A 26,105-nucleotide genomic window follows, 5' to 3' on the forward strand; every position below is an offset into this window, starting at 1 on the left:
TTAAAACCTGTTACATCTCGAACTTTTTCCAGTTCTGATGAAAGTTCATTGACCAGAAACATTAACTTTGTTTCTCTCTCCACAGATGCTGCCTGACCTGCCGAGTATTTCGAGCATTTTCTGTTTTATTTCAGATTTCCAGTATTTTGCTTTTGTATTAAATACTTTTGAAGTGTAGCCATTGTTGTAATGTAGGAAACTCGGCAGCCAAATTGCGCACATCAAGCTCCCACAAATGGCTATGTGATAATGACCAGATAATCTGTTTTAGTGATGTTGGTTGACATGCAAAGACAAATTGAAATACTAAAACACCAATTAACACAGACATGTTAACTGTATAATAATTACCCACCTTGTTACATGCTTAAATGGGATGGATATGAAGGATGTTGCAGTACAAACTTTACAAAATTTTACAATAGTAGACTGGTAAAAGGAAATACAAATACTAAAAAAGACTTGGAAAATTGGACCTTTTATCATTAGAACACAGATTATAGGTCATATAATAGAAATGTTTAAAATTACGAAAGGAAGGGGCAGAGAGAATCAGACTGTTTCCAGTAGTTGAGCTGTTAAGAATGAAGAGTCATAGATACAACTTTAAATTTAAGAGATTTAGAATAGAGGGCAGGAGAAAGTTCTGACAGAAAGTTGAAGCTTTGAAATTCACTTCCAGGGTCAATAGTCAAGGCAAAAACTATGTCAGCATTCAAGATTAGATTGGATAAAATTAGATTGAATGAAAAGTGGCTACGGGATATAGGAACAGGGTGGCAAACGTGATTAGAACTATTTGCTCACATGTAGGGTAAATGCTGACAGGGACAAAGCTCCGAATCTGGCAGGCTGAGGCTGTGCCGGTTTTCGTATTTTCTGGATTTCGGGTCGGACATTAAAACTGCTTAGCACAACCCAAGCTTAAATCTAAAATATTAAAAGGAATGTACTCAAAGCATGAAATAGAATAAATAACACAAATTCACAATACCTGGAAATCTTGATAAACACCAGAATGCGTGAGTGAGGTCGGGCTGGGTCAAGGGGAGCATGTGGGTCAGGTCGGGTCGGGTTGAGGATAATTCGGCAAGGCTCAAACCAATCGCACGCTACTCAGTCTGAAATGCGCTTTTGTCAAAAACGTCCGGTTTTCGGACAATTCTGGTTTTGGGAATTCCGGATTCGGGACGTTGTACCTGCATGTGTGTAAATATATATATGTATAAGTTTGGGAATAGTTCAGTTTAAGGCATGACAGTGGCATAGTACCAAGAAGTGGTGGGACAAGGCTATCTAACCACAATTCCTTACATGGTATTTCCAATTTATAACGTCATAAGGAGGTAGCAAGCGGAGACCAGAAAGTTTCCCAGAGTGTGGAAACTGGAAGGAGAGTCAAGATGGTTTGCTTATGCATATTTCCTAATAATAATTACAAGGGATACGAGCAGAAGCCTAGGATCAGGTCGCCTGTTTGTCTCCTTCATCAGGAACAGCCACAGAGAGAATAACAAGGGAAAAAGGACGAAAGAACAATACTATAGAGTTTCAATCATAAAACGGCAAGGATTATGGAGGAAATTTGCTGCTGGGCTAATCACTTTTCCATTTAAAACACAGATTTACATAATGAAAGCATATATTAATTAGGAGATCTAGGATAGCCTGTCATAAAAATAAAGGTATGTTCACTGCACTATCTACTCTTAGGCAGTCCCTTGGAGTCCAGGATGATTTGCTTCCACACTAAAAATTAGTTCTCAGGAGACTGATGAGTCCAATGTGGAACCTACAGTCTGTGTCACAGGTGGGACAGACGGTGATTGCAGGAACGGGTGGGTAGGGTGCTTGGGTTGCCGTGCGCTCCTTCCGCTGTCTATGCTTGGCTTCAGCTTGCTCCCGGCGATGAGACTCGAGGTGTTTGGTGCCTTCCTGGATGTTTCTCCTCCACTTTGAGCGGTCTTGGGCCAGGGATTCCCACGTGTCAGTGGGGATGTTGCACTTTTTCAAGGAAGCTTTGAGGGTGTCCTTGAAGCATTTCCTCTGCCCACCTTGGGCCCGCTTGCCATGTCGGATCTCCAAGTAGAGCGCTTGTTTTGGGAGTCTCGTATTGGGTATGTGGACGATGTGGCCCATCCAACGGAGCTGATCGAGTGTAGTCACTGCTTCAATGCTGGGGATGTTAGCCTGAGCGAGGACACTGACGTTGGTGCACCTATCCTGCCAATGGATTTGCAGGATCTTGCGGAGGCAGTGTTGGTGGTACTTCTCCAGTGCTTTGAGGTGCTTACTGTGCATAGTCCATGTCTCTGAAGCATATAGGAGGGCGGGTATCACTACTGTTCTGTAGACCATGAGTTTGGTGCCGGGTTTGAGGTCCTGGTCTTCAAACACTCTCTTCCTCAGGCGACCGAAGGCTACACTGGCACACTGAAGGCAATGTTGGACTTAGTCATCAACGTCAACCCTTGTTGACAGTAGGCTCCCAAGGTATGGAAAATGGTCCAAGTTGCCCAAGGCCTCATTGTGAATTTTGATGATCGGGGGCAGTGCTGTGTGGCGGGGGCAGGTTGGTAGAGGACCTTTGCATCATGGATATTTAGTGTAAGGCCCATGCTCTCGTATGCTTCGGTGAAGTTGTTGACGATGACTTGAAGTTCGGCCTCCAAGTATGCACAGACACAAGCATCATCTGCGTATTGTAATTCAATGACAGAGGATGGGACAACCTTGGATCTGGATTGCACTATGGAGCGGGAGAGGCAACATTCAATTTCTCTACCCAACTCCACTGTGTCGTTGTGATGGTAATTTGGAGAAATTCTTGTGGCGAAACTGAGGAGTTGCATTTACAAATGTGTAGGAGCAAATCAGCAGGAAATCAGAGCTAGTGAAATCTACATTTTCTGGGCTAGGGAGAACAAAACAAATCAGAACCAGGGTTTCTGGACCCTCGACAGAAAGCATGCTTACAAACGCCAGGCAATGATAGAATTGGGCTCAACTATGATGCATGCACCTTCAAGTAGTCAATATTAACGAGAGCCTGCCGACACACGAAGAATAGGTGAGATAGTAGATGGACTGTAAAACTAAACCTCAGTGTGAGTCAGTGCCTTCCCGACAGGAGGGGCAAAATTGGGATACTTTCTTCTGATATTTAGGCAGTTTTTTCTGTCTCTTCTCCTGAAGCAAATGACCCACGCTAAATTCAACTTATTTAACATTAGATCCCAACTGCTGATGAGAGGCAGACTTTCATCTATTGGATTCAAATCCAGTTCTCAGATGAAAGGAGTATCCCATTTCTTTAATAGGATTATGGTGACAAGTTACTGTTCACTGATGGATTATTGGATGGGTAGATAGTCATGTGTTTTTGAAGATGACAGAGAATACAATTTTTCTCAGTTACGGCTACAGAGACAGTGCCTTCTGCATACTTCACACTTGAAGTTTCCTTGTGTTTACTGGGTTATAGGAGGTTGTTGATATAGTTGCTGTGAAACCACTCCAAATGCATCCTTTGGAGAACAGGATTTTAAAGAGGGTTTTGTAAAGGTGAAAAGCCACAAAGAAAATATATTAAAGGATATTGGGATTGAGCAGAGAAGTAGGAATAGATTAGTGACTCGGAGAAAATCATCAGTACAGGTTTAATGAACCAAATTGCCTCTTTCTCTGCTGCAACATTCTATGGTTCTAAGTTATAGAATGCTAACATCTTGAACGAGTATTATTTGTGAAAGCTATAAAGGACAGAACTACAGTAAAGTGGGGTGTGCATACTGATACTTGTTATTGGATTATTTTGCTTGTTCTACTCTCTACTTTTCCTCTCTCCTGAAGATGCCAACTCTTTCTAGGGTAGGTCCATACACACTAACTGCCCTCTGATTTCATTTTGTATGGGCTATTCTTAATGTGGGAGCCAAAACATAAAGGGCTGGAATTTCATCAGCCTTCCGCCACGTTTTTCAGCGATATTTCCTCGTTTTGGGTGGAAGACCATCCAGTGGGAATTTCATCGAAGTGTTCAGCTGGCGGTTTTGCAATAACACTGGGGAGCGGACCGCTGGCGTGCAACACTAGAAAAACCGCTTCCGCCCAAGTTTGGTGGTAGTGGTGATCCGTAGTTGGGGAAAAGAAACGCCGTGGAGAAACCAGCCGGAGCAACCCTTCGATCAGCAATAGGTATGAAACCCTGCAAAAAAATTCTTTTGCGGCGATTCAATGGAAAAGGATCATGTGAATGTTGTGTGATTTTTTTTTTTGCAAAAACATTGTGTTTTCCCCCCTCCCTAGGCCCAACTCGTAGCCTCGGACTAAATTTGACAAGGATTGCGTTTTCCACCGAGAATTCACGTACAACGCCGATTTTTCCTGCTGGGCGAATATAACAGAATCATAGCAGTCTTTTGGGCGGTAAACTGGTGGTGATGGTTTTTGATCAAATTCCAGCCCAAAGTGTTGACTGGCTATCCAATCTTGGAGCACATCAACGCCAAGCCCAACCTATTCCTAGTCCAAAGTACGTACATGCACACTTTCCACCAGGAGCCACTGGATAGCCATCAGATGCAAGAACCCTGGCTAGCTTTTCCTTTTCCTGGTTCACAATGGAAAGTGTCCAACTGTAGCACCGTAATTACTGCTCTGGATGAGATCAGCTAATATCAGAAACTGGGACTTGAGTCTGGGTTTTTCTAATTTGTAAGACTTTATACCATACTAGGCAATGCCTTTACTCTTTTAGGAGAAGAGGCTTAGTTTAATTTTATTTAAGTTCTAACAATTTCAGTCATCGCCAGCTCATAATAGATTGGGTAGCACTCTCACCTCTGAGTTACAAGGTTGTTGGCTCAAGTCCCACTCCAGGGACTTGAGCACAAAAAAACCCCATCTAGGCCAATACTGCCGTCTTTCAAATGAGATGTTAAACCGAGGCCCCATCTGCTCGCTCAAGTAGACGTAAAAGATCCTATTGCACGATTTCGAAGAAGGGCAGGGGTCTTATCCCTGGTGTCCTGGGCAATATTTATCCCTCAATCAACATAACAAAAAAGCAGATTATCTGGTCATTATCACATTACTGTTTGTGAGAGTTTGCTTGTGCGCAAATTGGCTGCCGCGTTTCCTACATTACAACAGTGACTACACTCCAAAAGTACTTCATAGGCTGTAAAGCGCTTTGAGACGTCCGATGGTCGTGAAAGGTGCTATATAAATCAGTCTTTCATTCTTCTTTCTATCATGTAAAATATACATTCCCAACAGATTTTACTTACTTTTACTTCTCCATTAGGGTCCAAAGATTCTTCTTCTACATCATTATGATCCTCACTGGGGTCATACGAGTAAATCGGCACCAATTTGTTGCGTAGCTTTTCTAACCTTTGAAACAAAATAAAGGCCTTTTAAGAGGGATTAGTCTTCAACTACTGAAGCAAGAAAAACTTACGCAAGAGAACATTCAATAAATATACAGCCTGCCATTATTATAACCCTCTCAGTTAAGACAGTCTCTCTTGAGCAAGACTGCTAGACCTTGGATCATTAATTCTTTCATGTTACCTTCACTGTAGGACACACCTTGTTATAGCAGTCAAAACACTTGGCTTCTGTGCACATTCAAATGCAGGATCAGCAATAGCTTTTAACCTGGTCATTCTCCAATAGTGTTTGTGAAACTTATTTTACTAGCTGTAAAACAGTTAATTAATGAGACATCTTATTACAATCCAAACTAGGTGCCTTCATTGAGGAAAATACATGATAATCAGTACAACTGTTCACCGCAGATTTTGAAATATCTGTAACTTGTTTTTGGAATGCTTTTGAAGGCAGAGGGAGAGATAACAAGGCAAAAGTGATTTTATGAGTAGGTACCAAGAGCAGGAGCACAGTAGCTGAAGTATCAACACGCGATGATGAAATGGTGGGGGCAATTGACGAGCAGTAATTTGAAGTCAACGGAATGGGGGCAAGAGCTGGGACGCATGGTTGGAGAAATTACTCATCAGGAGTGGATGACAGTTTTGTTAAAAGTTTGGGGGTGGTTATGGATGCAGCTAGGAGAATTTTTAGGGAAGATGAAATTGACAGAGGAAAGAAAGAAAGATTTGGATTTATATAGCGCCTTTCATGACCACTGAAAGTCTCATGAGGAAGGGAGGGCAGAAACTGGAGTTGACAATAGTGAGAATGGGGTGTAAGCAAACTAATGTTCTAGAGGTGCAAGAAACCAGTTTCAGGGATATACTGGATGCAATTAGAAATTTTAGCTCAGGATCAATCGAAACCCAAAATTGCTCTCCACTGGATTACGCCTGAGTGAGCAGTCAGTGAGCTTGATGGGATAGCAAATGGCAAAAGCCAAGCATGATGGCTCCAGTTTTGCCAACGTTGAGCTACAAGATATTACAACTTATCCACAGATGCTCCTGTTATGTATGTATGTTAACCTCACCAATATGCAAGACTTGCCACCAGGGGGCACACCTGTGGAAGACCTAAAGGTCACCTGTGCACCCTGGGCAAGCAGGTATAAAAGGCAATCCACCATGCTGCTTCCTGACTCTGGAGTCTGAATAAAGAGACCAAGATCACAATAGTTTGAGCTTACAATACTGTCTTGTGGAGTTATTCTGAACATAACAAATTGGTGACGAGTAACGGATCACGAACTTACTCGTGGTAATGGCTGCCATTGGTATTCTTGAGAGATTTGTTGAGGGTGATGATTAGAAAGCCTTTGTTGAGCGTCTCGACCAGTACTTCGTGGCCAACAAACTGGACAAGGCTGAGACAGCCGTCAAGTGCAGGGCGATTCTCCTCATCATATGTGGGTCTTCGATATATGGCTTCCTCAAAAATCTGCTGGCACTGGACAACCCCCCCAACGGACAAGACTTACACAGAGTTGTGGACGCTGGTTCGGGAACACCTCAAGCCGAAGGAGAGCATCTTAATGGCCAGGTATCGCTTTTACACGCACATCGCTCCGAGGGCCAGAACGTGGCGAGCTTTGTCGCCGACCTAAGACGCCTTGCGGGACAGTGCTAATTTGCAGGATTTTGGGGAGAAATGTTGTGGGACTTTTTCGTGCTTGGAATCAGCCACGAGGTCATTCTTCGCAAACTGCTGGCTGCCGAATCCCTAGATCTGAGCAAGGCCATCACGACAGCCCAGGCTTTCATATCCAAGAGCGACAACAGGCAACAAATATCTTCACAGAATCTAAGCTCACCGGCAAGTACTGTGCATAAAATAATGCTTTCAGCAGGGAGAACTGTACATGGCAGGCACCACTTGACCACAGAGGCCAGACCTAGACCTGGGGCGACTCAGAGTCCGCCGTGGAGCGTGAATGCATATCCATTAACACCATGTTGGCACTGCGGGGGCAGTCATTGAGTCCATCATGTAGATTCAAGCACTATGTGTGCAAGGGCTGTGGAACAAAGGGATACCTCCAGCGAATGTGCAAACGACCTGTGACTCACCACGTGGCAGAGTCAGGAGAGGACGACCGATCCAGCAAGGATCACGCTGAATGAGCAGGAGGGGCAACTCAACCTGAGGATAAAGAGGAAGTATATGGGATACACACCTTCACCACCAAAAGCCCTCTGATAATGTTGAAAGTTAAACTCAATGGCACTCCAGTCACCACGGAATTGGACACGGGGGCGAGTCAATCAATAAAGAGCCAGAAGGCATTCGAGAGGCTGTGGGGCGACAGAGCTCAATGACCCAAACTGATCCCGCTTCAGGCAAAGCTGTGCACCTACACCAAGAAACTGATACCAGTTATTGGTAGTGCGGGCATGAGTATCCCATGAGGGAGCGGTGCACGATTTACCACTGTGGATTGTTTCAGGTGATGGGCCAATGCTGCTTGGCAGAAGGTGGATGGGGAAGATTCGATGGAACTGGGAAGACTCTGTGTACCTTCTCCAGCGAATGAGGTCTCCCCTTCTCAAAGGCAGAGCGAGCCCCCTCCTTCAGCTGAACCAGGCATCGAAGTGCAGATCCATTTTCAGATCCCCGAGGCACAGGCCGATCATCACGACCACGAGAAGGTAAAGATAAACCGAGCAGTGGTACAGGTGCGGTACCCACCACCCAAAACCGACGGCCTCTTCGCGACGATGGAAGAGGCCCCAGGTCGACCAAGCAGAGTGGGACTCCAGCCGGAATGATCTAAATTAGTTTTTCTGACGCCAGAAGCAAAATCTCTGGGGAGGAAGATCGCGGCAGTCGGCATCACGGACACGGTCGAGTGTGCGTCCAGACCACGGACCGAAAGAGCATCCAGACCACGGGTCGAGAGTGCGTCCAGACCACGGGACGAGAGAGTGTCCAGACCACGGGATGTCGCTGCAACGAAACAGAGGCATGTGTTGCCCAGCAAGGAAGACGACTGGGCTTGGGGCAAAGGTAAAGGGGCGTCCGCTGAGAAGGCCAAGAACCCACTGTGCTCCAATAAGTTGTTTGCATTGTGTAACCCATATGAGCGCTCTTTCGTGGCCAATGATGTATGATCATATGGGGTCGGGGGCACCTTACAACAAGCCAAAGTAGCAGGCAAACACCAACCGGTCGTATATGTATCTGACAAAGTACTTGTAGCAAGTGATGTGTTATTACATGGGGTCGGGCGTGTTGTACAGCAAGTCAAAGTAGTAGGCGACCCAACCGGTTGTAACTTATTGGGTAAGTTAACCAAAGCAGTAGCCTGTGTTCACGGGACAAAAGAGATGTACCAAAGTGTCCCAATATTTGCTTGAGTCAGACAAGCTGCCTATCTCACAGTTTTGGGAGAGCAGAGGCACTATTATCAATGCTTTGTTTCGAGAATGTCTAACACTGTCTGTGCACTGTAACATGATCCGCCACGGGCCATACACTGAGAACGGCGTGAATGCCCTCAGTTGGCTACCGCTCCCCACCACCGGGGTAGAAACGGCGCAGACCGGCTCGTTGTTATGGAAGTGCTAGAAAGCGAAGGGTCAACCATAACAGCCCGCCATTTGAGGACCTGGACCAGCCAGGATCCCACTTTACCACCTGCCAACGGCGAAACACTGGACGGGATGCTACAGCTTTCCGTTGCAAAGACGAATTGCTCATCCCATCAGATTGGCCCCTATGGGGCAACCTTGCAACGTTGCAAAGAAAGGCAGGGAGACTACACACAGTCGGTGGTCTGGGGCCTCCATACCATGGCCCAGGATCCACGGGGACCACGCAACCTCCTCCCGCCACTACCGAAAGTCTCAAGGTCATATCGGCCATCCTTGGCTTGCCAGACCTTAGGGTCAGCGACAATAGTCCGGAGCGGGCAGCCCAAATCATAAAGCCAAGCACCACACGTATCACAGTAGACTCCCCACAGACCCGGCTATCCCGGGTGCTACGCAGTCACCGGACAGAATCACTCAGAACCGAGCCTTTCATATGCTATCAGCAGAGAATGTATCATGATCGCACGGCTCCTCCACGCGACATCAGAATAAATGATGTAGACCATGTTCAGGGCCCCAGATGGGCTGCTAGCACTGTATTAGCCAAAGAGGGGAATGGAGTGTTTGTGATGAAAATGGAGTGTTTGTTGTGAAACCATGTAATGGGCAAATGCAGAAAGCATTTGGACCAGACCAAACTGCGAACGACAGATAACCAGGAACCACTGTGAAAGGACCTGGCCCCCAGCGACCCACTAACACAACTGACCTCACTGTCAACCACAAGGATGAACCCACCATGCCCGTCAGTCCAATCAGACCGGCCAGGTGGCCGTGCAGCAATGATCCAACCAACTCACCCATGCCAGGACTTCAACTCAGGCGATCGACCCGGGAACGCAGAGCGCCAGATCGCCTCAACTTGCAAATAACTTGTACATATCTCTCTCTCTTTGTCTGTCTCTGTCTCTGTCTATGACATAACATGGGGGGGAGGGGGGAAAGAGTGTGATGTTATGGATGTATGTAAACCTCACCAATATGCAAGACTTGCCATCAGGGGGCACACCTGTGGGAGACCTAAGGGTCACCTGTGCAAGCAGGTACAAAAGGCAATCCACCATGATGCTTCCTGAGTCTGAAGTCTGAATAGAGACACCAAGGTCACAACAGTTTGAGCTTATAATAGTCTTGTGGAGTTATTCTGAACATAACAGCTCCCATATATATGAACGGCATGAAAGGCTTCTTCGCTGCCTCTGTGCTATATTGCTGTGGTCAGCTTGGCTCAGTTGGTTAGCATTCTCGCAAATGAGTCAGAAATCTGTACAGACTACAATCTAGAGTGACACTTGAGGGCAGTACGAAAGAAGTGTTACATTGTTAGAGATGCGGTCTTGTGATGAGATGTTAAACTAGGGCACAATCAACCTACTCAGGTGAATGTAAAAGATCCCGTAGCATTAATTGAAAAGCAGGGACCTCTCTTGGTGCCATGATCAACATTCCTCCCTTAACCAATACCTTGCTATCAAACACAGATTATCTGATCATTCGTTATTTATGAACATCACTTTTCACAAATTAGCTACCAGATTTGCCTATATAATAATGGTGACTGCACTTCAGAAATAATCCACCGGCTATAAAATACTTTGTGACATCCTGAGGATGTGATGAGGCACTAAATAAGTGCAAGTTTGTTCTTGCTATTGGGAGCACTGCATCTGCTAACTTTGCCCAAATGTTCCAGCATTGAGAGACTTATGGGCATTCATCTTGGCATCCCTCTCATTTACATGCTTTGGAGTAGGCTCACAGGATCCTATTGCTGCTATTTTTCTCTCCACTTCACTTGCAGGACTGCATTGACAGAGTAGCAGCTTTAAGAATTGACCTCTCCTAAAATCTTGCTCCCTGACCTTTTTGCACTTCCGGCTGTAACAATTAAATGAGCTGACTCTCACACTGTAGTGTGCAGTCATCTCATTTCACTGTCAGCACATGCAATGCCAGAGGAGTCGCATTAGGACCGCGCAGTGCAATATATTCATTATTCTACTGGGAATAGAAATGAAGAAAATTTGATTAGAACTGATTTCCACATGCAAAAAGGTTCATTGCAAAGTAGTCTTCTAATAAATCAATTACCTTACATGCCCATTACAGAGTATATGGGCTCAAGTTTCGGCCGGAGTTGCTCCTATTTTTTTGGAGCAACTAGTTTAGAATGGAGCATCTTAGAAATTGCAATTCTCGGCATTTAGTTTGCTCCAGTTCTAGTGAGTTAGAAGAGTTTCATTGTAGAATAGATTTTTTTTCCCAAAAGGGGACGTGTCCAGCCACTTACGCCTGTTTTGCAAGTTTAGGCAGTAAAAACTTACTCCAAACTAACTTAGAAAGGAGTAAGTGTAGATTTCTGTACGCTCAGAAAAACCTTGCCTACACTTACAAATCAGGCGTAGGTTACAAATCAGGCGTAAGGATGGAGAGATGGGGGGGCAGGGAAGTAATTAAATTTTACAAGCATTCAACAGTCTCACAAATAAAGAGCAATCCTGAATAATAAATGATAAAGCAAATAATTAAAAAATTCAATTTTCCTACCAGTCTGAAGCAGCAGCAGCACAGCAGCCTCCGAGCTGAGAAGTTATTTTTAGATAGGGCCTTTCGGCCAAGAGACAGGGGCGGGACACGGTTCAGTCAGGCCACACACCGGCAGCACAGCAGCCTCTAGAGCTACAAAGTGATTTGGGCCGTCCGGCCAGGAGAAAGGGGGTAGGACACGGTTCGGTCGGGCCACACAACGGCAGCACAGCAGCCTCCAGAGCTTTTTAATAGGCTGCAGGCCGTTCGGCTAGGAGATAGGGAAGGCGTACAAAGCACCGGGAGGGAGAGCCAGCCAGCCAGCCAGCCAGCCAGCAAGTTTAAAAGTTAAATTTGTAATTCAACCACGGATTATACAATGGTTCGCCATCAATTCACTGCATAGGAGATAATTGATTAGAGCTCACCGCACCAGGAAAGTCATAGCCCGTAGGCTGATGGCCAGAAGGCCTTACCCACGTCGGCAATATCGAGCCAGGCGTTCGTACCTGGACATGAGCGAGGCTGATTGTGTCAAAAGGCTGTGTTTCCGCAGAGAAGCTGTCGTTGAGATCTGTGATATGCTTAGAGCAGATTTGCAGCCCAGAAGCAGAACGCTGACTGCCTTGTCTGTTGAAGTGAAGATAACAGCTGCACTTGCCTTCTATGCCTCGGGATCGTTTCAAGCTACAACTGGAGATGTGTGCGCCATCTCTCAACGTGCAATACATGCCTGTGTTTACCAGGTCACGGCTGCACTTTATGCGCAGAGGAATGACTTCATCAAGTTCCCAAAGACTGCACAAGCAATGCATGACAGGGCTGTGGGTTTCTTCAGGATTGCCGGCTTCCCAAAAGTACAGGGCTGCATTGATTGTACTCACATCGCCTTGCGAGCACCTGTGGAGGATTCCAAACAGTACAGGAATAGAAAAGGTTTCCACTCCATTAATGTGCAGCTCGTGTGTGATGACAAGCAGCGCATCATGTCAGTCGATGCGAGATACCCTGGCAGCACCCATGATGCATTCATCGCGACAGCGTTATATCTGATATGTTTGAGCAGCAGCCAGAAGGGCAGAGCTGGCTACTGGGAGACAAAGGGTACGGCCTGGCCACCTGGCTCATGACGCCTCTACGTGTAACACGGACAGAAGCTGACCATCAGTACAACATGTTGCACATTGTGACGCGCAGCATCAAACAGCGTTTCCGATGCCTGGACCATTCCGGAGGCCACTTGCAATACTCTCCTCAGATTGTCAGTCACTTCACTGTTGTGTGCTGCATGCTGCATAACTTAGCCATCATGAGGCAGCAGGAGCTGGTAGTGGAACCAGAAGACCCACAAGAGGGGCCAGTGCCTGATGTTAGTAATTTGGAAGAGCAGGATGAGGATGATGGCGATGATCAGGAAAGCATGCAAGTGCCTGATGCCGGAGCATGAGGTCGGAGGAGGGCCGTCCATCATGCTCCTATAACGATTGCTCAAGCCCTGCGCCAGCAGCTCATCCGTGAACACTTCAATTACTGATGCCTGAGGGCTGTGTGACAACTGTTGCGCATGGACATGTTTATTTTTTGGAGTTGTTTCTATGTTTTGGTGTGTTAATGGAAAATTATTCACTTTTAATGAAAAAATATTTTATTGAAAAGTTAACATTAGTGTAATAAAATATTTGTCGTATCTAACTTTACTTTTTAATATGACTCTTTAAGATCACTTAAAAACTTTAAGATCACTTATAAAGTTACAAAAGTTACAAAACAATTTCAATGTGAAAAATCTTACACTCTTAAGATCACTTAAACTTCAAGATCATTCTTTAGATGCAAAATTAAATAAGTTACGCGAGAGCATTTACACTATAAGATCACTTAAAAACCCTAAGATCACTTATAAGTTGTAAAGTTACAAAACTTACAAAACAATTTCAATTAGAAAAACATTATTACAGTTACATCAAGAACAAGAACAGCAAAGAAAGGCTGCAACCTTCTCTCATCCACATCTCGGTGAATGTTCACTTCAGTCAAGGGGGTGTCATTTGACTGGCCGGGCTGTGTGCCCTTATTGCAGCAGTTACCTCACCCAGGCCCTCCCTGATGGCCTGTGCCATCACTTGCATGCCCTCCCTGACGGCCTGTATCGTTGATTGCACTCCCTCAGACATTCCCTCCCTCATTTCCCGTGTCATTACTGCTATTTCTCCCGTCAGCACCGTCACCTCTTCACCCACTGCACTGACGCCACCGATGAGTGATCGGGTAAGCTCATTGGTCTCCACACCCAATGCCACAACCTGAGCCGCATCTGTTACACGCTGCATCTCAGGAGAGCGTGTCTCCAATCTCCTTCGCCTCTGCCTGGGTCTGCCTCGCGGCACCACTATACTGGGAGCCGCGGGCTGGGACGGTGGGACGCTCAGTGTTCCAAATGGCAACACTAGAGTGGGAGCCGCAGGCTGGGATGATGCGGCCCTGGGTCTTGCATCCGGCACCACTCGAGTGCGAACCGTGGGCTGGGATGGTGGGTCAGTGGGTGTAAACTGCTCCATTATATCATCAGCATCACTGGGACCCGCAACATCGGATTCAAAACCGTGGAAGGTGGAACCAGAACCTATGCGAGCAGGAGGCGCAGGCTGGGACGGTGGGGCACTGGCTGTAAACTGCTGCATTACACCATCAGCACCACTGGGACCCGCAACATCGGATTCAAAACCGTGGAAGGTGGAACCAGAACCTATGCAACGGGTTGAAACTCTGATGGGCTCATAAATATTAATTTGAAAGGTTTCCCCTGAAGACATTTCAGTCATCACCGCCTGCAGCCAGTCTGGATCGTCCACATCTGGTTCTTGTTGTGGATCAGCTTCTGCAAAATATATCAGAACAGTCAAATGTTTAGCAGAAGAGGGGGCAGAATGGGTGGCATGAGTACTCACACACATAGCAGGCCAGGCAGCAGGTTGATTTGAAGGGCTACGATGCATTTTCAGGACTTACCCTCTTCCTCGCATGCGGGCCCAGCTTGTGCTGTACTGATTGCTTTTCTCCATGTATGACTCAACATAGCAGCTACCCTCTGTTCCAAGGGTGTCAGTGGATGCAGATTTGGCGGGCCTCCTCCTGTTTGAGTTCTTTCCCTTTTGGTGTGGGTCAATTTCTTCTGCAAAGATTAAAATATAACTTTTTAGAGTGAGTCTTTCTGCATGGAGGGACATATACAGATAGATAGTCACTTTTACAATTAAGATTCCATTAAAAAATGAAAATATTACTAACACTAACTACTTGACCAAGGTCATGCCATTTCTTTTTACACTGGCTTCCAGATCTCATGGTATGCACCACTGCGCAGTAATCTTCTGCGGCTTGGTTCCAGCGTTTCTTCATTTCTTTGGGTGGCATTTTTACGCGACCTCTGTTGCTGGTATCCAGCTCCTGCCATCTCTGCTCAATTACGTTAACTAATGTCTCCACTTCCTCATGCAAGAAATTCTTTGTTCTGGTGGATGTTTGTTGTGTATGGAGCAAGAGTCAGACTGAACACTGAGCTCAAAGTAAAGTGTGACCTTAGTCTTTTATTGCAGGTCTCCAGATTGCTTCTCCAACCTCTGAGGCCTCCTTAAATACCTATGCTCCCAAGGGATTGTGGGATCCCTTGGGACTCCAGGGGATGAGCCCTCTGGTGGCTGTACAGAGTAAATACAAGTTTACATATATAACACTCTCGCCCCCCCCCACCCCGCAAAAGTCAATAGTGTAACCATTTACAATGTGAGTCGATCTGGGGCCTTTCTTGCCCTGGTTGATCGTCCCAGTGTGAAAGCTAGTATTGTTGGATTATTTGTTGGGCCCTCGCTGGGCTGCCTGGTGTGTTGGGCCCTGCAGGGCTGCTGAGGATGATGGGTTCTGTTTCATGGTCAACCGTGGTGTCGGTTGCCACTGATGTGTGTGTTGGGGGATCAAAAAAGGTAGGGTCGAAGGTGGGTTGCTCAGTGTTGTAAGTGAATCTGAGTTTGATTTGGTTCAAGTGTTTCCGGTGAACGAGTCCATTTGAAAGTTTGACCTGAAACACCCTGCTCCCCTCTTTGGCCATGACCGTGCCAGGAAGCCACTTGGGACCTTGTCCATAATTTAATACAAATACAGGATCATTGACTTCAATCTCGCGTGACAAATTTGCGCTATCATAGTATGTACTTTGTTGAAGCCGCCTGCTCTCTACCTGTTCATGTCGATTGCCCCACAGAAGGCAGTCTGCCTGTATAGACATTTCATCTTTGCGCCGCTGGAACGGTTTCATCTCTTCCTGCATTTCCACTGGGACATTGGACCAGCTCCCGTGAAGCACACAGCTTTCGACTAGAGATAATAAGGGGTCCTGGCTTATCCAGGTTTTGATCTGCCGGGCAGTGACGGGTGATTGCTCACTCTCAAATGCTTCCATAACCATGGCTAGATCTGCGGGCTGCGCCATTTCCACCCCCGTGGTGGGCAATGGCAGCCTACTGAGAGCATCGGCGCAGTTTTGTGGGCCTGGCCTGTGGCGGATGGCGTAGTTGTATGTGGACAATGTGAGCGCCCATTTCTGTATGCGGGCCGATGCGTTGGTATTTATCCCTTTACTCTCGGAAAACAGGGATGTAAGTGGCTTATGGTCAGTTTCCAATGCGAATTTTAACCCAAACAGGTATTGATGCATTTTCTTTACCCAATAGACACACGCTAACGCTTCTTTTTCAATCATGCTGTAGGCTCTCTCGGCCTTAGACAGACTCCTGGATGCATAAGCAACCGGTTGCAGTTTCCTGAAATCATTAGTTTGTTGCAATACACACCCGATGCCATATGACGACGCATCACATGCTAGTACCAAATGCTTACATGGATCATACAACACAAGCAATTTGTTTGAGCATAACAATTTTCTCGCTTTTACGAAGGCATTTTCTTGGCTTTTGCCCCAAACCCATTCGCCCCCTTTTTGTAGTAAGACATGTAGTGGTTCCATCAGGGTGCTGAGACCCGGTAAGAAGTTACCAAAGTAGTTCAAGAGTCCCAGAAACGACCGCAGCTCCGTCACATTCTCGGCCTCGGTGCGTTCTCGATTGCCTCCGTCTTCACGTTGGTGGGCCTGATGCCGTCCTCCTTCCCAGGAACTCCACTTCAGGCGCCAGGAAAACGCACTTCGAGCGTTTTAACCTGAGCCCCACGCGGTTGAGTCGACTAAGAATCTCCTCCAGGTTCTGCAGGTGCTCGCCTGTGTTCCGACCTGTGACCAAGATGTCATCTTGGAAGACCATGGTGTGCGGGACCGACTTCAGTAAACTTTCCATGTTTCTCTGGAATATCGCCGCCGCTGATCGGATCCTAAACGGGCATCTGTTATAAACAAAAACACCTTTGTACGTGTTGATGCAGGTGAGGGCCTTCGATGATTTCTCCAGTTCCTGCGTCATGTAGGCTGATGTCAGATCCAGCTTCGTAAACGTCTTTCCTCTCGCCAGTATTGCAAAGAGGTCGTCGGCTTTTGGTAGTGGATATTGGTCCTGTAGGGAGAAACGATTGATAGTTACTTTGTAATCGCCACAGATTCTGACGGTGCCGTCTCCCTTGAGGATTGGGACAATAGGACTGGCCCACTCGCTGAACTTGATCGGGGAAATGATGCCCTCTCGTTGCAGCCGGTCTAGTTCAATCTCTCCCCTTTTTATCATGTATGGTACTGCTCTCGCCTTGTGATGGATGGGTCGTGTCCCCGGAGTTAGGTGGATCTGCACTTTTGCTCCTTGGAATTTCCCGACGCCTGGTTCGAACAGCGAAGGAAATTTGTTTAAGACCTGGGCACACGAAGTGTTGTCAGTGGGCGATAGCGCTCGGACGTTGTCCCAGTTCCAGCGTATCTTTCCTAGCCAGCTCTTGCCGAGCAGCATGGGATCGTCGCCCGGTACCACCCAGAGTGGTAGCTTGTGCTAGCGTAGGAGACCTTTACGGTAGCACTGCCGATTACAGGAATCAGTTCTTTCGTGTAAGTTCTTAATTTCATTTGAACTGGAGTTAAGACTGGCCTTGAGGCCTTGTGGCACCACAACCATTTGAAAGTCTTTTTGCCCATGATGGACTGGCTCACGCCCGTGTCCAGCTCCACTGACACCGGGAGTCCATTTAGTTTAACATTCAGCATTATCGGGGGACAATTCGTGGTGAATGTGTGCACCCCATGTACCTTTGCCTCCTCTATCAGAGGCTCTAGTTCATCGTGCTCCTCTGTGGATCTGTCCTCCTCTGCAACATGGTGGTTTGCAGGTTGAACAGGCTTAGCAGCTCGCCTGCAAACTCGTTGGAGGTGTCCCATTGTTCCACAGCCCTTGCAAACGTACTCTTTGAATTGGCATGAATGAAAACAATGATCACCCCAGCAGCACCAACCCTTGATGGTGGACTCTAAGTCATCTGCGGACGTGCAGCTGCAGGTATGTGTGATCTGCCCTGTACGTTACAATTCGAAAACATCACTTTGTTTACAGTACTTGTAGCAGCACTTGTGTGCTGAGAGATTTGCTTCGTATTGTCACTGGTGGCAATGAACGCCTGGGCTATCGCTATGGCCTTACTCGAGGTTGGGGTCTCCACAGTCAAAAGCTTGCGAAGTATGGCTTCGTGGCCAAAGCCAAGTACGAAAAAGTCTCCGAGCATGTGCTCCAAATGCGCAATGTCCTGCAAGGCATCTCAGCTCGGCAACATAACTCGCCACTTCCTGGCCTTCAGACCTTTTGTAGGTGTAGAACTGGTACCTCGCAATCAGAACGCTTTCCTTCGGGTTCAAAATGCTCTCGGACCAGTGTGCACAAATCATCGTACGATTTCTCCGTGGGTTTCGCTGGAGTGAGGAGATTCTTCACGAGGCCATACAGATGGTGAGGAGGATCGCTCTACGTTTGACAGCGCTCTCTTCCCCATCCAGCTCGTTGGCCACGAAGTATTGGTCGAGTCGCTCCACAAAAGTTTCCCAATCATCTCCCTCCGAAAATTTCTCCAGGATGCCCACTGTTCTCTGCATCTTTGGGTTCGCTATCAGTATCTCGTCGCCAACTGTTGTGTATAGAGAAAGAGCCAGACTGAACACTGAGCTCAATGTAAAGTGTGACCGTAGTCTTTTATTGCAGGTCTCCAGAGTGCCTCTCCAACCTGTGAAGCCTTCTTAAACACCTGTGCTCCCAAGGGATTATCGGATCCCTTGGGACTCTGGGGAATGAGCCCTCTGATGGCTGTACAGAGTAAATACAAGTCCACATATCTAACAACATTGTTCCATTGTTGTATTGACTGACACTCTGATTTTTCAAAACACAGTCCTTATTTTGTATGCACCTATGCAGCACTTGTTCTGAAAGTTTAGCAGCAAAAGGCAGCACTCACTGATTTCAGCAGGTGATTTCTTCAACAATGCTGCTAAAAGCACTCCTTCAGGCACAAAAAAAAAAATCACAAAAAGTTCACTCACAGGCCTTTCCACAGCTCCACAAAACAAATCAGTGCTTTTCCTCATTTACCTTTAAAAATGGCCGAGTGCCAATGTTTGTGTTTCACTGCACATGCGCGCACGCTCCAGCGCGCATGCGCAGGGCTGCTGGCACGATGTCGTCTGCTCAGATGTAGCCCCGCCCCCCTGCACTCTCAGATTCGGCACCACGCTTTGGCCCTGCCCCCCGCAGATCTCTCCACGCCGCGCCGAGCTGGAAGCAAGTTGCTGCGGCCCGGAGAATTGCTCCGTAAAGTTTTTGACGCGCTTTTGAGCGCGGAAGACAGGCGTGGATCTCGGGGCTGCGCCGTTCTAGGCACGGGATGAAACTTGAGCCCAATATGTGCACCTTTTCAGAGCTGTATCGAGGTCTGTTTTCTAACAACTAAGATTCCTTAATCAGATAGGAATCAGCAATTTTCTCCCAGGCAAACTTAATATGCAATTACTGTCCCATTAAACATGACATAATTTGCTTATGTATTAGTCGTTTACACTATTTGAGCAGGGAGAAATTTTTGTAGTTTACCAAATTCACAATTTTGTTTTTCATAATTTTCACACGATTCATACAATACAAAGATTGACACATTATTTTTGAAAGATGAATGAAAATTTAGACAAGCTTCCCCAAAAGCACCTCATTCACATTTTATTTTCTCGCTACTCTGATACTTGGGCAAAGTAAGGAGGAGAATAGTATTACCAATAGACTTGTTGGGATCAATCTGTTATCCTTCCAGATCTGAATGCAGTTCAAAATAGGTTCAACTCCTTTCATGTAAGAACAAAGAATATTTGGTGTCTAAAAATACAAAGTGCATGCCCACTCATAATATTAATAACTTATGTCCGCACTTTCTTTTACATAAAACTTCTGAGTTTTCTGTCCCTCTAATCTACACATCAATACCACTATTTTGTTACCTGCTAAGAAGTGCATGTGTGTAGGACAGGAAGTGAATCCACACTCCCAAAATTATTAGACAAAACCTCTGGGAAAATCCAAATACAAACAGCATTTAAGACTCCCGACTGAGTTCAAAGCCTTTTAGTTCTAGGTACCAGACTCCTTTGTACTCTATTTTAAAATCCTTTTCACAGTTTTACATAATTTCACTACACTATTCTTAACCAGAATATGTCCTTTCATTTGTAATTTCCAATTTTGTCCCTTTTCTTCCTCCTGCTCACCTAAAGGCACTAATTTTTTACTGGGATATTCTTCACAAGCACTACAAATGAGATATCTTCATGTGTGTGCCAAGATGATAGATGTCAGTGGGCTATTTAATTGTTAGTTACTTTAATTATTTTGTATCAACTGTGGCTCAATGGGTAGCACTGTCGCCTCCGAGTCAGAAGGTTGTGGGTTCAGGTCCCACTCCAGGCACTTGAGCACAAAATAAATCTTGGCCAGTGCAGTGCTGAGAGAGCACTGTAATGGGCATGTAAGGTAATTGAGGGAGCACTGCACTGTTGGAGATGCCGTCTTTCAGATGAGATATTAAACCAAGGCCCCATCACTCTCACGTGGGCGTAAGATTCCATGGCATTATTCTGAAGAAGAGCAGGAGAGTTATCCCCGATGTCCTGCTCAATATTTATCCCTCATTCAACATAACAAAAAAAAACAGATTATCTGCTCATTATCACAATGCTGTTTGTGGGAGCGTGCTTGTACGCAAATTGTCTGCCGCGTTTCCTACATTACAGCAGTGACTACACTACAAAAGGACTTCATTGGCTGTAAAGCGCTTTGAGATGTCCGGTGGTCATGAAAGGCGCTATATAAATCCAAGTCTTTCTTTTAGGGGCATTACAACCAACAGACATCCTGTCTTCACTCAGCATCCACACATGTGCATGACCCAGCAGGAGTCACTGGACAAGTCAGGAACAGAAACATTGGCGGAGATTTCCCCTTCTTATTCCAGTGACGCCAAGACCAATTATAGCACCCCAACCACTGCCAGCTGAGGTTGGCTAACTCAGCACAGACCAGGAATCAAACTTTGTCTATATTATTCAGGTTATTTGCCTGTATGCATTTACACACTAAATGCCAGCTTGGCTTAGTTAGTAGCACGCTTGCCTTCGAGCCTGAAGGTCATAAGTTCAAACTCTACTCCAACACATAACCTAGGCTGGCACTCTACTATATTACTGAGACAATACTGCACCATCAGAAGTGCTGTCTATCTGATGAGAGATTAAATGGAGGCCCTCGCCTCTTGTTTAAGTGCACGTAAAAGATCCCATGGCACCACTCAATGAGGAGCACTGAATTCTCCTGATATCCTGGCCAACAATCCTCCTTCAGCAAGTAATACGAGAAACAGAATTAACTGGTCGTTCATTGCTGTTTGTGAAACTTTACTGCCAAATTTGCTTGCATAACAACAAAGCTACTTCAAAAATAATTCATTATCTCATTGAAACCGTTAAATCTCATTGAAACATATAAAATTCTGAGGGGGCTTGACAGGGTAGATGCTGAGAGGCTGTTTCCCCTGGCTGGAGAGTCTAGAAGCAGGGGTCAGTCTCAGGATAGAACTGAGATGAGAAGAGATTTCTTCACTCAGAAGGGTTTGAATCTTTGGGATTCTCTGCCCCAGAGGGTTGTGGATGCTAAGACGATAAGAATATTCAAGATTGAGGTTGATAGATTTTTGAGCACTAAGGGAATTAAGGGATATGGGGATAGAGCGGGAAAGTGGAGTTGATGTAGAAGTTCAGTCATGATCTTAATGAATGACGGAGCAGGCTCAAGGGCTGTATGGTCTACTCCTGCTCCTATTTCTTATGTTCTTATTTTTAGTGAACTCCCAAATGCCTATCCTTTGGCCCTCCATTTGCCACAATTCCTTTGAAGGTTCGCCAGGCCTCGTTCTCCTTTACCAAAACAGTACAGTGATTCACTGGGTAGCACCCTCGCCTCCAAGTCAGAAGGTTGTGGGTTCAAGTCCCACTCTGGGGACTTAAGCACATAAATCTAGGCTGACACTCCAGTGCAGTACTGAGGGAGTGTTGCACTGTTGGAGGTGCCATCTTTCGGATGAGACGTTAAACTGTGGCCCTGTCTGCTCTAAGGCGGACTTAAAAGATTCCATGGCACTATTTCGATGTCCTGGCCAATATTTATCCCTCAATCATTGTAACAAAAACAGTTTATCTGGTCATTATCACATTGCAGTTTGGGGGAGCTTGCTGTGTGCAAATTGGCTGCCACATTTCCCACATTACAACAATGACTACACTCCAAAAGCACTTTATTGGCTGTAAAGAGTTTTGAGACGTCCGGTAGTCATAAAAGACGCTTTTATGCAAGTCTTTATTTCTTTAGAATCATTCTGGAGGGAAAGATAACCGTGTCTCCTTTTCCCCACTATCAATCGTTCTCTCCCACACCCTCCAGCCATCAGCTTTAATGAGTGTAAGCAGTTCATGAATTTCTTCTTCATTAAGACATAAACCGTCCATTCAGTTGCCTCTACTGTGTCCCCTTCCCTCTCGGCAAACCTTTCCCACCGTTAAATCTCTCCCAGTTCATCCTCTTACTTTAGCCCTGAACTCCCATCTCTCTCCAGTTTCTCATCCAGCTTACCCCAGGCCCTCACCAAGCTCATTGCATCCATAAGACTGGCATCATGCTCTTTTGACCCATTCTCACCACTCAACTTCCTTTCCTGACCTGTGTGCTAGCTAGTTACTTTTCCTCAGGCACTGTCACCCTCCTTTCCAAAACTACCATCATAACCTCTCTCATAAACCTATCTTCGCCCCTCCCCCACTTGCTAATACTACCACATCTCCGACCTCCCCTTCCTCAACAAGGTCCTTGAATGTGTTGTCATTACCCAAATCTGTGCTCATATCTGTTGTAACTGCTTGTCTGAATCCCACTCTCCTCACAGCACTGAAATTAATAAGCAGCAGGAGCAGGAGCAGGAGTAGGCCATTTGGCCCCTTGAGCCTGCTGCACCATTTAATAAGATCACGGCTGATCTGATCATGGACTCAGCTCCACTTCCCTGCCCGCTCCCCATAACCCTTTATTCCTTTATCGCTCAAAAATCTGTCTATCTCCGCCTTAAATATATTCAATGACCCAGCCTCCACAGCTCTCTGGGGCAGTGAAATCCACAGATATACAACCCTCTGGAGAAGAAATTCCTCCTCATCGGTTTTAAATGAGAGCCCCTTATTCTGAGACTATGTCCCCTAGTTTTAGTTCTCTCTCTGAGTGGAAATATCCTCTATACATCCACCTTGTCTAGCCCCCTCATTCTCTTATGTTTTGCTAAGATCACCTCTCATTCTTCTGAACTTCAATGAGTATAGACCTATCTTCATAAGTCAACTCCCTTATCTCCAGAATTAAGCTAGTGAACATTCTCTGAACAGCCTTCCTTAAAAAGGAGACTAAAACTGTATGCAGTACTCTAGGTGTGGCCTCACCAATCCCCTTTTATACTCTATCCCCCTTGCCTTAACTAAAGTCACAAATGCCATTCTCATTGACTGTGGTCATGGTGCATTACCCTTCCTTAACCTCCCTGGAGTCTTTGGCACTATCAATCACTCCATTATACCCCAATGCCTCTGTTGTCCACATCAATAGGTCTGCCCTTGCTTGGTTCTATTCTTACCTAGTCAATTGCAGCCACAATATCTCTAGCAATGACTTCTCTTCCCACCCTCACACAGTCATCTGCAGAGTTCTCAAAGGATCCATCCTTGATCCCTCCCTCTTCCTCATCTACATGATGCCTAATCCAGACATGGAGTCAGCTTCCACAAACATCCTGATACCATCACAAACATCCTGATACCATCCAGCTCTAACTCTCCACCATCTTTCTCCATTGCTTCTGTACTATTGGACTATTGTCTGACATCCAGTCTTGGAATAGCCTTAATTCTGTACCCTCACCAGAAGCTCCTTCCCACTACTCAGTCACAATCTTAGGCTGAACCAGACTATTCAATCATAAGTTACATTTCCAACCCCATATCCTCGCCATCACAAAGACCACATATTTCCTCTCGCCCCTACCTCAGCCCATCTGCTGCTGAAACCTTTAATGATGTGTCTGCCATCTCTAGACTCAATTACTCCAATTCTCTACAGACCAACCTCTCATCCTCCACCCTCTGTAAATCTTAGCTCATACAAAATTCTACTGCTTATATCCTATCCCACACCAAGCCCAGTTTACTCATCACCCTCATCCTCGTTGACCTACATTGGTAGCCAATCCCCCCAATGCCTTATCTTTGGGTTTAAATCCTTCCCCATCTCTGTAACATCTTCCAGGTTTAAAATTCTTCCCCAAACTCTCAGTTTGTCTTACTCCAGCTTCTTGTGCAACCCTCCAGTCATCATCATCATAGGCAGTCCCTCTGGGTCGAGAATGACTTGCTTTCACTCTAAAAGTGAGTTCTCAGATGACTTACGTGTCCAATGTGGGACCGACAGTCTCGGTCACAGGTGAGGCAGACAGTGGTTGAACGAAAGGGTGGTCGGGGAGCCTGGGTTAATGCACACTCCTTCTGCTGTCCACGCTTGGTTTCTGCTTGTTCTCAGCGATGGGACTAGAGTGCTCAGTACCATCCCGGGTGCTCTTCCTCCACTTTGGGTGTCACCCCAATATTGATGGTAGTGCTTTCAGATGCCTAATTTCTAAAATATGGAATTCCCAAACTAAAGAGCTCTGTTTTTCCACCCACCTCTCCTTTAAAACCCTCCTTAAAATCCAACTCTTGGGCCAAGCTTTTGGTAACCCCTCCTAAACTTGTGTTCTTTGGTTTGGTGTTTGTTTTTTCTTGTGTCTCTATGAAATGCCTTTGGACATTCTTCTTTGTTAAAGAAGTTATATAAAGCAGTTGCTGTTGTGAAGTACTTTTGGATATGCTGAAGACATGAAGGATGCTCTTTAAATGCAAGTTCTTAAAGCTTTCTGGGAAGCATAGAGTTTTAAAAAAATGAAACGTGTGTTTATTGGGAGATTCTACTGCTGAAGTTTTACATTTTCAAAAAGCAAAATAGAATAATGATTTGAATACACATTATATCAAATAGTCCATAAATACAGTTGATACCAGTGAATAGTTTACAACAGGCACAGCAAACCAGAAAATAAAGTGCCAATGTAAATGTAATGTATAACAGTTACATAATAATATGTAATCTTTCTGTATTAGCTAAAAATAAATGTAGGTTTCCTGAGTGAAGTGTTTGGCCATATCCTGCACATTTTTCCTACACATGATGAAAGTATATGCCAGATGGCAGCAGTATGGAACTGTGACCCTCAAAAGAGAAGTGTCATGAAAAGAGTAATATCAGTACAACTCTATATTTAGTTTAAACTTTTACCTTTGTCACTTTTCAATCTTTTTAAATGAAATGGGGGAGAGGAGGCAAATCAGAAATGCTGGAAAAAAGGGCTGCTACTCATTCTTTTCCGTGCATTGCAGTAGAAATGTTTAGCAAATCATTTTTAACTGTTATTAACATTTGGTTTGGAGTCAAGTCAGGTGTTAAAACCTGCTACTGTAATGAAAGTAGATGGTCTTCCCCATGACTGGTCAATACTGAGTGCCGGGCGGCGGTTAAGTAACCTGGCCACCCCGAGAAAGGCCATTAAAGGCCCCACTTTAGGCGGATGTGCACCTAGAGTAGGGTAGTGGGGCCTTTAATGGAGAAAACAGCATCAAAAGACAGATGAGCTAATCCTTGAATTAGCCAATGGCATTCACAACCTGCAAGCCGATATGCAGCTGAAAGAACAACTAGGGACAGTCCAAAACACAACACTAGGGATCAAGTCCCTGCCTTCAGAGGTGTGGCGGACAGTCACGGGAGCTCCAACAATGGTTGGACGTTGAGGATGATGGTTATAAGTGATTATAACAAGTTTATCAGACAGGGAGACAGAATTAGTGCTGAAGTAGCATTGTGGCACTTTGAATATCTCCGTTTTCTAGCAGTCAGTACAAATTTAGCTTCA

At 45.7% G+C, this 26,105-nt stretch overlaps 2 protein-coding genes across 6 annotated transcripts in view; both read right to left on the reverse strand.

The window, feature by feature from the left end:
- The window catches only part of LOC139280680 (small integral membrane protein 29-like), a 118,157-nt gene that overhangs the window by 15,657 nt on the left and 76,395 nt on the right, over window positions 1-26,105 (reverse strand). For 4 of the 5 annotated variants that reach the window (XR_011596739.1, XR_011596740.1, XR_011596741.1 and 1 more), the window contains 2 exons: window positions 5,292-5,397; window positions 995-1,199 (listed from right to left, as the gene is read on the reverse strand). Coding sequence is in view for 1 of the 5 variants with exons in the window: in XM_070900292.1 (XP_070756393.1) it covers window positions 5,292-5,397 (106 nt within the window). In the remaining 4 variants the exon portion in view is untranslated. The remainder of the gene's footprint in view (window positions 1-994; window positions 1,200-5,291; window positions 5,398-26,105) is intronic. The other variant, XM_070900292.1, reaches the window with a different exon arrangement.
- LOC139281332 (uncharacterized) lies at window positions 11,493-23,958 on the reverse strand. Its single transcript, XM_070901493.1, has 5 exons — window positions 23,905-23,958; window positions 19,796-19,894; window positions 14,568-14,730; window positions 13,954-14,436; window positions 11,493-11,530 (listed from the first exon to the last, which is right to left on the reverse strand). The coding sequence occupies exons 1-5, from the start codon at window positions 23,956-23,958 to the stop codon at window positions 11,493-11,495; spliced, it is 837 nt and encodes a 278-aa protein (XP_070757594.1).

Source organism: Pristiophorus japonicus, chromosome 15 (assembly GCF_044704955.1).
Source record: "Pristiophorus japonicus isolate sPriJap1 chromosome 15, sPriJap1.hap1, whole genome shotgun sequence".
Taxonomy (NCBI): Eukaryota; Metazoa; Chordata; class Chondrichthyes; family Pristiophoridae; genus Pristiophorus; species Pristiophorus japonicus.